Source organism: Stigmatopora argus, chromosome 13, assembly GCF_051989625.1.
Source record: "Stigmatopora argus isolate UIUO_Sarg chromosome 13, RoL_Sarg_1.0, whole genome shotgun sequence".
Taxonomy (NCBI): Eukaryota; Metazoa; Chordata; class Actinopteri; order Syngnathiformes; family Syngnathidae; genus Stigmatopora; species Stigmatopora argus.
In genome coordinates, this window is record NC_135399.1 from 14826146 (window position 1) to 14840398 (window position 14253).

At 54.2% G+C, this 14253-nt stretch overlaps 1 protein-coding gene across 4 annotated transcripts in view; it reads left to right on the plus strand.

Annotated features, from left to right (window-relative positions):
- bcor (BCL6 corepressor) overlaps positions 1-14253 on the plus strand; it is a 41665-nt gene that overhangs the window by 21453 nt on the left and 5959 nt on the right. For 3 of the 4 annotated variants that reach the window (XM_077616917.1, XM_077616916.1, XM_077616919.1), the window contains 7 exons: positions 203-259; positions 852-1041; positions 2803-3057; positions 3408-3623; positions 5764-6077; positions 7402-7668; positions 14071-14237. In XM_077616917.1, coding sequence (XP_077473043.1) covers positions 203-259; positions 852-1041; positions 2803-3057; positions 3408-3623; positions 5764-6077; positions 7402-7668; positions 14071-14237 — 1466 coding nt within the window. The remainder of the gene's footprint in view (positions 1-202; positions 260-851; positions 1042-2802; positions 3058-3407; positions 3624-5763; positions 6078-7401; positions 7669-14070; positions 14238-14253) is intronic. The other variant, XM_077616918.1, reaches the window with a different exon arrangement.

Here is a 14253-nt window from a genome sequence, read left to right on the forward strand (position 1 = left end):
CAGAAAGCATTTGATAGTTTTGTGGCCACTCTTTTTTTTGCTTAGTTTTTCCATTTTCTTGTTTTGGAATTGTCATTTTTACGGGAGTGCCTTGTGAATGTGTGTGAAGAAAATCGCCGGCGAGAGTTTGACATTAAACGGGAGAGTGAAATAAATGATGGACGGTTATATTGAGCCCACCCCCCCCATTCTAATTGCTTAGATGGAAGTCATATCACGAGAGGGGAGTAATATAAGTCAACCTGCAGCTAACTGGGAGGTCAGTTCTTTACATTTCTTATCACATCCGCCTCCGACGGCCTCTGTCTTCTTGTTGTATCGCTGCACACTTTTCCTTTTTTTTCTTTCGCACCCCTTACCTTACCCCCTCCCCACCCCGCCTCACTTCCCCCCCCCCCCCCCCCCTTCCCGTCCGCCTCGGGGCTTAGATGTATGTTTCCTAGCCGTGTTTGTATTCCAGGAAAAGGAGAATATGCCGGGATTTTAAGGCCCAACGCGCATGGACTCACAGCGGCTGCAGTAGTCTAACCCGTCTTTCTTGATGCTTGCCCCCCCCTAAGACCCCAAACCCCCCACCCCATCTCCCTCCTGTTTTTTCATCTTGTTTGTCGGTTAAATTTCCTGGCGTTTTCTTTGATGTTTTTTTTTTTCCACCCAAAAACGCGATCACTTTTTTTTCCCCTAACGCACATTTATTTATTTATCTTTTTTTGTGCCTTTGTCGCCGTCGAGGCCAGTTTGAGGCTTAAATTGGGAGAATTGCGCGCGGGCTCGGTCGGACCACGAGTGGTTTTCATGGGATTTCTTTGCATTTTTTTTTCTTTGTCGATTGTGTGTGTGTGGGTGCGCAGCGGGCCATGATGCGGTTTTCGGAGCTGGAACTGAAGGAGAAGGAGGGCCTCGGCGGAGGAGGAGGAGGCGGCGGCGGCAACAACGTCTGCACGTCTGCCCCGACAGCGGGACGGGAGCTGGCGGACGGCCAACGCAGAGAGCGAGCGTTGGAGTACGGCCAATACGCCGCCCGGCAGGGAGACAGAGAGGGTGAGAGCGCGCACACGCACGCACATTTTATGCTTTATACATTAGGGGTGTGCAGACTTTTTCACCGGGGGGGCCGCTTTCATGAAAAAATGGCCGACTTGTTTTTGGATGGGCAAATGGGTAAACAAGTATGCATTTCAAGGATATTTATATACAGTGGTACCTCTACATACGAGCTTAATTCGTTCCGGGAATGAGCTCGTATGTCAATATTCTCGTAACTCGAACGAACGTTTCCCATTGAAATGAACTATAAACAAATTAATTTGTTCCAGCCCTCTGAAAAAACACCAAAAACAGGATATTGGATTGGAAAACATGCATTATTTCTTCTAATTCGTCATCTATTAACAAAGTAACACATAACTAGTGGTTTAATAGTGATAAAATGTGTTTAATAGAACTAAAATTAGACGGATTTCGCGCAGGGGAGAGAGAGTCGAATTATTTGCTCAATTTTCCTCGTATCTCAAGCATCTCGAAGGTAGAGCTGCTCGTATGTGGAGGTAGCACTGTACTATAAACGGTATTTTCCGGACTATAAGTCGCACATGGCTGGAACGGCAACTTAAAAAAAAAAAAATAGGCTATGGTTACTCAGAAAACTGTTACTCTTACATTAACAGGTGCTTATTTTAACTTCCTTACTCTCAGATTAATGATAACTTACATATACTCCAATACAACTTCTATTTTTTCCCCCTCTCATAATGTATTCTCTGGCTTATAGTCCGAAAAATACGGTATCTACCGAAACAAACTGCAGACCAGGCGTTTCCATTAGCGCTCAATTTATGAAAACAGATTTTTTGGGGTATTCCTTTTAAACTTTTTTCTCTTGTTTTGTCGCTCCGTTTACCGTTAAAGCTGACGCCCCATATAGGCCCGACTCCAGCTTCTTGTGCGTGCGGCGTATCGGCGGGTATTTTCACGCTTTGCCGCGATCCAATAAAAGCCAGGCGGCGGGTCGGCGTTCCAACGCCCCTGATTTATCGTCGCGCTATAAACGAGGACTCTGGGAGTCACGTCCAAACAATAAGCGCGCTGGCGTGCACATGCCGCAAACGCTGTGGCGAGCGAGACCGGGTCACGCTAAAAAAAGACGCGCTCTTCCTCTGTCGGCGCAGACGTTATTGCACAAGCGCCGGCGAGTCAGAGGGGGGGGACGCGTTGGGGGGAGTTTTATTTTCAAGAAGCCTTTTGTGCTTATCTGCGCGCGGGGATACGATCGAGAGGGAGGAAGGGAGGAAAGGGGGGAGAGAGAGAGAGAGATTGTGCGGGCGGGCGGGAGTGAAAGCCGCGTGTGGAGGGGGTGAAAGCGGATAGGGGAGCGCAACAGAGGGGGGGGGGACGGAAGGGGGGAGGCGGTTAGTTAGCTTGGCGAGGAGCCCAGCTGCGTGTTGGAGCGAGGCCGCGGCTGACGTGTGAGCCTAATTATGGCACGGAGAGGGAATCTGGGAGCCGAGGGGGGAGGGGGGGGAGTCACGCTCTATGTGAGAAGGGCGTGGCGCGGTCATGCCGCCGGGGAGGACGCGCAAAGGGGGAGAGCGGGCGGGGGGCCCCAGCTCTTCCGTTTGGCCTCCGCGGAAGCGCCGCCGACCGACCGACCGACCGACACCACGTCGGAGCAAAAAGTCTTTACCCCATCAAACTTTTACGGCCCGTCTTTAAAGCGAAATAAAAGCCGCCCGCTCCGTAACTAGCGTCTCTAGTGTTTCTCGCGGGCGTCCCTGGCTGACTCGCCGTTGGTTCTCCGTCCAGGCGCAGGTGTCCTGCTGGCGTACCCCAACAACAACCGCGTGACGGTGCTACAGAGGTGCGGGGCCCAGAGGGAGTCGGGCCGCTCGGACTCGGAGGCGGCGCCGCCGCCGCCGTCCGCCGAGGAGGCCCTGGCGCCCGACTTTGGCGTCGGCGGCGGCGGGAAGCGCCTGCGTGCCCTGAAGATGGAGCAGGACTCTGAGCTGGAGGAAGAAGAGAGGACGTTCCACCCGCAGAAAAGAGGCAGAATGTCTGCGGGTGAGCGGCCTTTTTAATTCCATTTTCACCTCCATGAAACAAAATGGCGTCGAGTTACCAGTTCTGTCCCTACCCGCATTTCTAAGTCGGAAATGTCCGTCAAAACTTGAATAAGATGGCGTTTCTGCCGGTTTATTTGCAACCAAAAGCAGGAAACACGATGACTAAAAGCCATCTTCCTCCCTCCCTCCAGTCAGCCACGCGGTGCATTTAGGGACAACCCGGAAAACACAGAACTCAACCTGAAGCGATTTCTTACATGACTTAAAATGTCAACAATTTTTTTAATGCCATTTTTTTCCCCAAACGTGGCTTCGGGCTAAACTTCCCCTCCATTTTTTTATTCCCAGACGAGCACGAGCAAAGCAGCGGCGACGAGGACGACGACGAGGAAGTGCGCAAGCTGAAAGTCCGCATCGAACTGAAGGGTCTGCGGCTCAGCAAGCCCGCCCAAGGCGGCGTCTCCCCCGAGCGCCCCCACATCAAGCAGGAGCCGGCGTGGCCCCGCTCGCTGGCGCCCGGGCCCGACGCCGACAGGAAGTGGGGCTGCGAAAGGCCGCTCAACGGTGAGTGGCGCCACGCAAATCTATCTTCGGCTTTGGCTTTCTCGCGGGGGATTTCCCAGGAGCCTTTTTTTGGGAAGCGGGCGCAGGAAATGAGGTAGAGAGGAGAGGATACTTCCTTCCGCCGGCCGGGGGGGGAGAGACAGCCGATCCGAGAATTTCAAATGTATCCCCCGCCCCCTTGGCGAATCAAGTTTCGTATTTTTTTTTCCACCCGTTGGCGCTCTGCGACAGCCGTGAAAAAGCGCACGAGGGAAGTGGCTGGCGGAGATGCGTGGGCAGGTGTAGTGTGACTAATGTCTGATCTTTTTATTTTTTTCCCTTCGAGATCGGTCACGGAAAAAAAAAAAGGGCGAGCCAGCGCGTCTTTTCGGGCGTATTCAAACCACGCGCGCCCAGACCGAAGCGGAGAAGACCGCCGTAGTGAATAAAAGAGCGTGGCGCAGATGAAAGAAAGTGAATACATTTGGCTTTTCTGTTGCCCGCAGAAAGCGCAGACCTTGATTGGCCGCCGATTTCTTTTCGTTATTTTTTTTTTTTCCTTCCCCGCTTTCACCTTTTCAGATAACGTCACCTTGGCAACAGCCCGGCAACGATTTTTTTTTCTCTCTCCCACTCCGCTCGGTTAGCGCGTCAATCGCTGCCAGCCCTCCCGGTCAAAATGGCCGCCAAATATATATATATATATATATATATATATATATATATATATATATATATATACACATATATATATATATATATATATATACACATATATACATATATATATACATATATATATATATATATATATATATATACATATATACATATATACATACATATATATATATATATATATATATATATATATATATATATATATATATATATATATATATATATATATATATATATAAATTAAAAGCCTTGATGTGGTCAGGAATTGAGAAAACATTGCTTCTTTTCTTTTGGCTGAACTTAGAATAGCCATAAAGCATTAGCGTTAGCATTAGCACTAGCATTAGAGATTAAATGGCGGACGTGGGAGGTGGAGTACCCCTTTTTTTACAGCCAAATGCCCACAGCGCGTGGCTTTTGGAAGCCTCTTTCGCGCCGAGATCATTAGGTCCACTCGCAGGTTATTGTAGTAAATGCGTGCGCTTTCACGCCGTGACACCGAATCCCACAATCCGATCAATAAATGCATTAGCGATAATTGCTTTGGCCACAAAAGGGCGGCGTTAAACTTCACGCTCACGTGACGTTACACACAAGACGAGGGGGGTCGCAAAGTGCTTTTTTTCTTTCTTTCAAGAAGGAACGTCTTAGAACTCGTCTCAAAAAAACTCCTAAAGAATATTGGTGTCAAAGTGGCGGCCCGGGGGCCAGATTTGGCCCGGGAAAGTAAATTATGTGGGTCGACTTTTATGTTTTATGATCAAATGAAACACAATAGGCACATAGTGAATACTGTTTTAATTTTTTTTTTCAATTGTCTTTTTTTTTTACGAGACCTCTCTCAATTTGTTCCTAGCAAATGTTGCGGGATTTGCCCCGCCCATCAAAGCGCCGCGCTCACGTCACCCTTGTTTAGTTTACTGTCAAGGAGTCCAATCAGGACGTGGCGAGACTCGCCGTAGAATTTAAAAAGAACGTGTCTATCCCTCAAAAAAATAGCAAGCTCACACAATCGCCATTGACCGCCAGCCAATCGTCGAGCGAGCGGCGTTCCCTTCGTCTGGCGCGGGCGGAATGCTTGGCGAGCGTCCTCCAGAGGAACGGCGTTTTCCATTAAGCTCTTAAATAGCGTTTTGACCTTGTGCTTTTCCAGGACCCGCCGCTTTTTTTTTCTTCTTCTGGCTAGGTAAGCGGCGTATTTGCGCACGTCCGAGATCATCCTTGCTGCAGTGCGCGCGCGTGTGTCTCTATGGGATCGGGGGGGCCGCGTCGTAACGTGGCGTGGGAGGGGGGGGGGGGGCAATATTTTCTTCCTGATGGAGCAGGCGTACGCTGCTCGCAGACAGCTCTCCGCGCTCATTAATAAACCAAGAGAGGAGGGTGAGAGATGGCCTTGCCGCCTTTCCACGGCTTCGCACTGAAACCCCCCCACCCCGACCCCCCACTCACCCACTCACCCCCTCCTCTCGCTCTCCCACAGGAGTCGCCGCACCTCCCCTTCACCCCGGCGTCCAAGTGAAGGACAGAGCGCATCCGGCGGGCCCCTTCTCAGGTGACCGTGGCCCCAAGGAGCCTCGGCGCGGTCCCCCCTCCCCGGGCGCGGATCCCTCGCCGGGGGGCGCCCCTCCCCTCAAGCTGCGTCGTCATAGCGACGCGGACAAGCCCAAGGGCAAGCGGCCGTGCAAGACCAAGCACACGGGCCCGCGGGAACGCGAGAGGAGAAAAGAGGACGAGCCCGACAGCCCCGGGCCGGATACGGAAATGGCCGCCGACGACGCCGACGTTGACGACGAGGTGAGCGCCGTCGCCGCCGCCGACGCCGCGGGGGGGGGGAGGGAGACGGGGCGTTTAGGACGTCGGGAAGCCGGCGCTGCCTCCCGTCGGGAGCTCGTCTCGGCGCTTAATTGCGGAGCGCGTCTCGTCCGCCCCGTTGCGGCGCGTCGACGTGCGCGTCGGTGAGCATTCCTGACATAACAACAAAACCCCGGAGCAATTATACGGCGGCTCGGAACGCCGGGAGCCCGCTCGCGTCGTCGCCTCCCTCCCTCGCGCGGCGAGGAATGTGGCAGCCGCGGTCGAGCGCGTGAACTTCAAAAGCGCGGGGGGGAGGGGAAAAAAGAGCAGCGCGGGGAAAATTGCGGGGGGAAAAGAAGAAAAAAAAAGGCGAGTTGTTTTCCGCCCACACCGCGCTCTTCCCCTGCTCCTCCTCAGCCTGACAGCTGCTTCGACACGGAATTCCACCGAGAGGCGCCACGCACGCGCGATCGCTCGCTCGCACGCACGCACGCACGCCTCTTTCGCTTGCCGTTCGTGAGCGGAGGCGGGCCGCACGAGAAGCTTGAGTTCAGCCTACAATCTCTTGCGCTAATTAGCTTTAGCGCTAGCCTTCAGCTACTTACTGACAACCTTAAACCGTAAAGTGTAGAATTTCAGCATTTTGTTTTGCACAAACTAACATCACCATTTGCTGGATAGTTTCACTTTTCACTAAATAGAAATGTCCTCATACTTTGAGATAATGTTCTTTCTTTTAGCCGTTCCCTCATTGGCCCAGGCCCATGTCATCGCCATTGACGTCCAATCCCGTTCGACTGGCGTTCCGTGGACGTCGGCCAACCGCTTTCCCTTTAAAATCAAAACGAAAGCATCTGGAAGGATTTCACGTCGGGCCCTTTCATGCGTGGTTTATTTTCTGGAGGAAGAAAAAGTTGGCGTTCACGTCTAATGGCGCTATAATAAGGCATAATTGTCTTCTCGCGCCCACGCGTCCATTTGGACCACATTCGCTGTAAGGCGAAATGCGCCCTGCCGGATCTCCCGGTCAAAACGGATCGAGCGCCTCCTTTTGTCAATGTCGCCACTTCAAAATAAGTCTGTTCTTTTTTTCAACCGTTTCGCCTGCTTTTTAAAAAAAAAAAAAGTTTGGACGGCTCCGCTTTAGCGCTTGGAGAAAAAGCGGCGTGCCCGCCAGAGGCGCCGCCGCGTGCGACCCATTCGCTGGCCCTCCCGATATAAAAACAACACAGCTGTTGCGCGTTAAAACCCGGCCGCGGCCCGTTTTGCACGCGTGCGTCCTCCACGCCGTTAACGCCGCTCCTTTCTCTCTCTCTCCACGCAGGCGAGCGAGCGGCGAGAGGCCAAGAGGAAGCGGTCCGCCTCTCCCGATGGTTACCCCCGCTCTCCGGCGGAGCCTCACTCTCCCGCCGCCGTCGCTCCGCGCCCGCCCCCGCCGCACGCGGGCGGCCTCCCGCCGGAGGTCGGCGGGGCGCACGGGACGCCCGAGGCCCCGGCCGTGCGGCCCATCCCGCCCGAAGCGCGGCGGCTGATCGTCAACAAGAACGCCGGCGAGACGCTCCTCCAGCGAGCGGCGCGTCTGGGCTACGAGGTGAGGAGCTGGTTACGTTTTTTGGGGGGGCGGGGCTTGTGTTTCCCCGGGCTACGCATTTTACAGCGGGTTTCCCGTCTTGACTTCCTCCCCGCTTGAATTGAGCAGATTTTGTGGAGCCGCTTTGTTCCCTCCCCCGTCCGTCCCTCCGTCCGTCCGTCTGCTACGCGGGCGTCTCCACGCCTATTTAGAAAATGGTCGCTTTCCTCGCCGTCCGTGGTCCTCGCCACTTCCTGTCGTCATCCCTCTATTTATCTTCCATCTATTTCAGCGGCGTGCAGGCTTTCTTCTTAAACCTCGTCCCGTTTTCTCTCTCGGGTTTCCGCTCGTTGCCTCCCCCCTCTCTCCCCCCCTCGCTCCCCCCTCCCTCCCCCTTCTTTCCTCTCGGCGCTCTTTCTCTTCCTCTCTTTGTGACTCAGATTGTCGTTGGCACCCCGCGAGCGCACACGCACGCTAAACCACCCACCGCCGCCGCCTCATGCCCCTCGCGCCCTCCCCCTCCTCCCCCCAACCCTCCCCTCCTCTCGCCTCGCTCCGCTCTCACATCTCATTAATTTTCCGTGTGGCGAAGTGTGACACGCACACACACACACACGCGGAAGGCATCGGCGGAATCATCACACGGAGAAGCGTGGAGATGCCCGCCTCGCTCGCTCGCTCGTTCGTTCGTTCGTTCGCTCTCCTTTCGTTCTTCCTTTCATTTTTTTTTCTTTCTTTGGCGCATCCAGACATCTTTTCTCCCCCACGGCGCCGATTTCTGGCAGTCGCCCCGCAGCACAGCGCAAGACAAGAATCTCCCGCCGCTCGCAAAGCTTTTAGATAGACCGCTTTTCCCACCTAAGAGCTCGGCGCCGGGCGCCGTTTAGCGCCGAGGCGCCCTCGATCGGCTTCGCCGGCAGATTTCGCGACGGCCCCGACGGGCAAAAAAAATCTAATCCAAAGTTTTTATCGGCCCGCTGCCAATGATGACAATTTCGTTGAGCGCGGGCGGCGCAAGAAGCTGAAATTAGGTCTACGTCCTGTCGCAATTCTTACTTTTAACACTAGATGTAGCTAGTCACCTAAAAAATAGCTTCGATGTTCAAAAAAAAACAATGTCAAATTTCAGAGTCTTGCTATAAATGGAGCTTGGTTTGCGATTCTTTTGATCATGTTTCACTACCATTGACGGCAGTAGATCAATAAATCCATGCTAAAACCCGATCTTTGAATTGGCGATGAGTGCGCCCCTGCTGGTTCTAGCTAAGTACTGCACCCCATTTTCGCAGAGATCAATTTCAATTTTCGGTGACAATTTTTGTCAACTTTTAAGTCAAACGACTCTGTCTACCGTGCAGCCTTTTCCACTTTTTTGACGTAACGTAGCAAACTCCGTCCGTACTTTTCCATCGTCCGCTCGCAAACTAATTCTCTCGCTAGGTGGCGCTGGACGCGAACGGATCCTTTTAATTAAATCCATCCGGCCCTTTGGCCTCTCCTCCCCCGCCGTCCCCCGGACAGATTTTCCAAATGGATTTATCGATCGGCGCGGCCCGACGACGGCCCGCCTCCTCCTCGGCCGGCGCCGCACTCTGGCGGCGCGTGTAATCTCTTTAACGACCGGCAGAGGCGTCGTGGCCCGACCCTAAGTAGGTGTGCGCGTCGCTCATTAAGCGCTCGCTTTATGGACACGCACCGACTCCGACGCGCATTTATGATGATTAGGCGCGCGTGCGTCAGAGCGGGCGGCGGGCGGTGGCGGCGGCGGAGGCGGCGGAGGAGAGTGTGAATGAGAGGTAAGCGCCGGGAGGATAATCGCCTTCTAATGGCCCTCTAATGTGCCGCGGTGACTGCGGTTAGCGGCGGCGAAGGTTTGGGCTTGGGCTTGGGCGGCGGTGACGGCGGCTCGTCTTCTTCTTTCCTTCCTTCCTTCCTTCCTTCCTTCCTTCCTTTCCTTCTCGCTCGGCGAACGGGAGCAGTCAGCCGTGCGGGAGAGAAGCTGGCTCGGCCCTGTGATTTATGCGTCTCTCTCAAACGTTTTATTCCCCTCCCGCTTCTTCTTCTTCTTTTTTTTCCCTTCTTCTTTCCACTCACCCCCCCCTCACTCCCCCGCCCCCCCTTCCTGCGTGCCGAGAGGGGGGAGGAGAAAACCTGAGACTACACAAACAAGGCACTGGCCGCTGCGCAAACAACACCCCCGCCTTCCCCTCCCTTTCTTTCTCTCAGGAAGCGCGTCTCTCACTGCCTGCGTGCGATAAGCCCGGGGCAGACCCCTGGGGCTCCCGTACACACACACACACACGCACACACGCACACCAATTTATGCACAGCGAGTCCAGCACACACACACATGGGCACACACAGACGGGCGTACGAGGATGTCAACGCACGCACGGCGCTCGTCCCGGACTGGTGTTTTAGCGCCGCGAGCTGCGGGCTTATCGCGCCCAGGCAGCGAGATAGGAGGGCCTGGGAGACGGCGTGCGCGTGCGCCAACGCCGGCGCCTTTTGCTGATGAGCGTGACACGCCGAGCGACGCCAGTTATGACCTAATAAGCGCACGTACAGTCACGCCGCCGCGCTCTTCTCAACAGGCCGCTCGGAATGACTGATGTTATAAAAATAAATGAGGGGAAGGGGGGGGGGGCGCCATGGCGCTATGGCGCTATCGCACACCTGCACACAGCGCACATGCAAATTCCTAATAGGCGCATGCAAGATTTAACCGTTTCTGACTTGTTTGGGGGAGGGGTAAATACATTTTAAAATTCCGTTTAAACTCATTAGCCTCCTTTGATAGCTGTGCTTGGCGTCCCATCCCGTTGAACTGGGAAGGATGGACGGCTCCTTCCTTCCCAGTTCTGATGGCCTCAACGTCTACTCATGACAAACTAGCTAGAGTTTTTTCACTATTCTAGTCATTGAGCACAAGGGTTTCAAACATACGGCTGAGGGGCCAATTCAAAGCCCGCTGAGGACTATTTTGAGGCCCCCATTTGACATCCAATTGTAGTATTTATATTGCGTATTTAGCCATGGGCTTTTTACTCATTTCTCAACCAATATGAGTTCAACACATAACTTGCAAAAACATGAAACTTTAAGATCGATGCCAATTGACCTTCCATTGACTTTCACCTAAAACGGATGGGACGCCCGGGCGACCAATTCTTAAACGACGAGCGGCCCCGTAAAGGGTTAAGAATGCTCGGCGACGTCGCCGATGCCCGGGCGACACGGCGCATATATTCATGTTCGTTTAGTTTGGCGCTCCGTGCCGGCGCACATGAAAGCCCGCTCGCTCGGCCCCCCCCACCCCCCCCGTCCGCCTCGCTGGCGGAGCATTTGAAATGGTAATGAGCTGAGATGCTGCGGATGTCTTCATCCCTCTCTTCAACCAGGCAAAGCCCCCCCTCCCCACGTCCCCACGCCAACCGGCCCCCTCGCTTCAGCCCATTGAAAGGCGGGATAAAGGTGCAATCTGTCATTTATTCTCCTCACATAAATCACGTCTGATTTTCCCTCCTCGAGCCGGCGTACGAGCGAAGCTGAATTGCATTTTAAGTACCCGCCGCATTTATAATCAGGAAAACTGGGGAATTGCACTGATTTGGGCTTTTTTTTTTTGCCGGCGGAGATAACAAGGCCGACCGACTTTTCGCGCCCGTTTGCGGCCTCTAACCTGACCTCCAATCGTCGAGGAGCTGTTTCATATTTTTGCTCCGGCCTTCCGGCACACGCTCGCGACGGGACGACGCCCACCTCAAAAGCGGGAATTGGAGGGCGCCAAAGTCCCGTCTAAAAGTCAGCTATTGGCGCAACATTTTTAATTCAAGCAGCCTTCCTGCCTAAGCAGCCAAATTCAAAGCATTGCAATTTTCCCGTCAAATTGAGTTCAATAGCAAAAAGGCGATTGAGAAATTCCTTTTCTGACCCAATTTCCTCCAAATTTAGTTTCCTTTTCCAATTTGTGTCATCAAAATATCCCGCAATTTTGATCGTGATCCCTTTATGCCTTCTTGAGTTATCCCGAAAACCGACATAGGGGACCAAATACGTGACCTCTGCCCTTTATTAGTTTCAATGCCATCAATTATCATGCTAACCAATGTAAAACACCAAAAAACAATGTAGGCCAGCTCAACGACACCCAAATGTTCATGTTTCCCAGTCCAAAGAAATTGGACATGTCTCGCCGTCAACGGTAGCCAACGCCATTAGAAGCCATATCTTTTTGTTTTGTTGTTTTTTTTGTTTTTAAACGATTCCGCATCATTCCCAGGCGGTGCGATTATCCCTTTTTGAATTTATTAGCGGAAACATCCAATCTTCCGGGCCACGCACCCCCCCTCCCCCATCCCTCCTAGCGCCGGCTAACCTAGCGTCGCACGCGCCGACATCTGCTCGTATGCGCGGCGCGTAGCGGCGCCGCGCTGCAAGGGGTTAAATGTCTGAGTGATGCATTGATTGCGGGCGAGCGCAGGGAAGCATTCTAGAGAGGGAGATTAGAGGACGGAGGGAAAGCGGTGGCGGCGGCGGGAGGCGGCGGGAAGCGCCGCGTGCTCGTGCGCGCCAGCCTCATTATTCTGCCGAGATGCGTGTGCGCCGCCGCCGCCGCCGCCGCCGGCCGGGGCTGGCGGGAAGCCGGCCGACCGAGGCTCTGGCGCTAAGCCGCTCGCTCTCTCCCAGCGATATTAAACACGGCTCCGGAGGTTTAGCGCCAGCGACGCCTCCTCCGCGAGCCGCGCACGCGCTCATCGGCGGCACGTCGACGCCGTCCGTCCGTGCTCGTGGCTCGGCCTCGCGCACTCGCGCGGAATCCCCCCAAAAAGGCGGGAGGGGGGGTCCTGAATCTCTCTCCAGCAGGCAAACAGAATTCTGGCAGCGGGTGGAAAGCAGTTGGCGTGTCGCCCCCCCATTTGACGCTTTTTTTTTTTTTACGCCGGCGCTCTTTTCTCGCACACACTTGTTCACTTTTCCCGGTATCCTGCCTCCCCCCCCCTTCCTCCCGTCCCTCCCTCCCTCCCTCCCCCGACCCGGATCGTCCTCTAAATCGCTCTTATCGCCCGCGCGCGCATTTTGGAGCGCCACCCGCGCGCGACAAGCCCACCCTTTCATCTCTCGTTATTGTCAGCCGCGGCCCGGCGGAAGGCCCCGGCGGATCTCATCCGCGGACTCATTAATCTGTCATCTGTCGGGGCGTCGCCTCCCTGCCTCCCTCGCCCCCCCCCCCTCTTCCCACCCCCCTCTCCTCCTCCTCCTCCTCCTCCGGCCGCCCTTTCGCGAAAATGGGGAGCGAGCGAGATAAACACTCGGAGCAGCCGGAGGGCGAGAATTAGCATAGAAATGGAAGTTTGCAGTCATTCCCGAGGTTCACGGAAAGGAGGGAGGTCGGTCTCGGCGGCGGGCCGTCAGAGGGACGACGGCCGCTAAGCGCCGGCGTTTACCTTCGCGACGCCGACCTGATTAAAACGGTCCTTTTGGGGAAAAAGCACCCAAAAAAATCTGGGTAGCCATTTGTTTAGGACGCCTGTCAAAGTGGAGGCCCGGGGGCCAAATCTGGCCCGCCACATCATTTTGTGTGGCCGGGAAAGTAAATGATGAGTGCCGACTTTCTGTTTTAGGATCAAATTAAAATGAAGAGTATAGATGTTTATTAAATTTCCTGATTTTCCCCCTTTTAAATCAATAATTGTCATTTTTTAATCCATTTTTTCTGTGTTTTTAGTTCAAAAATCATTTTGTAAAATCTAAAAATATATTTTAAAAAACTAAAATAAACATTGTTTTAGATCTATAAAAAACTGAATATTCAGGGCTTTTGATCGAGTTCTTTTAATCCATTTATAAAAAAAAAAAAAAAATCTAAATATTATATCTAAAATGGTCCGGCCCACATGAAATCGAGTTGACGTTAAGGCGGTCCGCGAACCAAACCGAGTCTGACCCCCTTGGTTTAGGATATCTCCGAGAACACGTTGTTATCGCGAGGAAACGGTCCGGTTCCTTCCCTCGCCGCCTCGCCGTCTCCTCCTCTTAGCGGCGGCCCCGTTTGGTATTTTTTCCGCCCGCCCTCCCGCTCCGAGACCGGAGAAAAGATTTGCGGCCCCCCGAGCGCTTCCGTCAAACGTCTTTGTTCCGCTTCCATTTCGCCGCACGCTCGCGCGCCCTCGGAATTTGGCAGGCGAGGCGGCGTGGAGTCACGCTCGGTCTCCCGGCCTCCTTCGCCGCCAGCTGCGGCGTGACGCCCGCCGCCTTTGCGCGTGGGTTTTATGTGGGGCCGGCGCGGGAACACGCTCATTTCCCCTTCTCCTAATTTGGCCTCGGCGGGAAACCCGATCCGCCGGAAGCCGTCCGTCTTTGGACCGCCGCCGTTGTTTTTCCAACGCCGCGCTCAAACGCTGGTGTGGGCTCTCCCCGCAGGAGGTGGTGCTCTACTGCCTGGAGAACCGAGTGTGCGAAGTGAATCACCGAGACTACGCCGGCTACTGCGCCCTGCACGAGGCCTGCGCCCGCGGCTGGCTGGGCATCGTCCAACATCTGCTGGACTACGGCGCCGACATCAACTGCAGCGCACAAGACGGGACCAGGTACGTCGAGCGATCC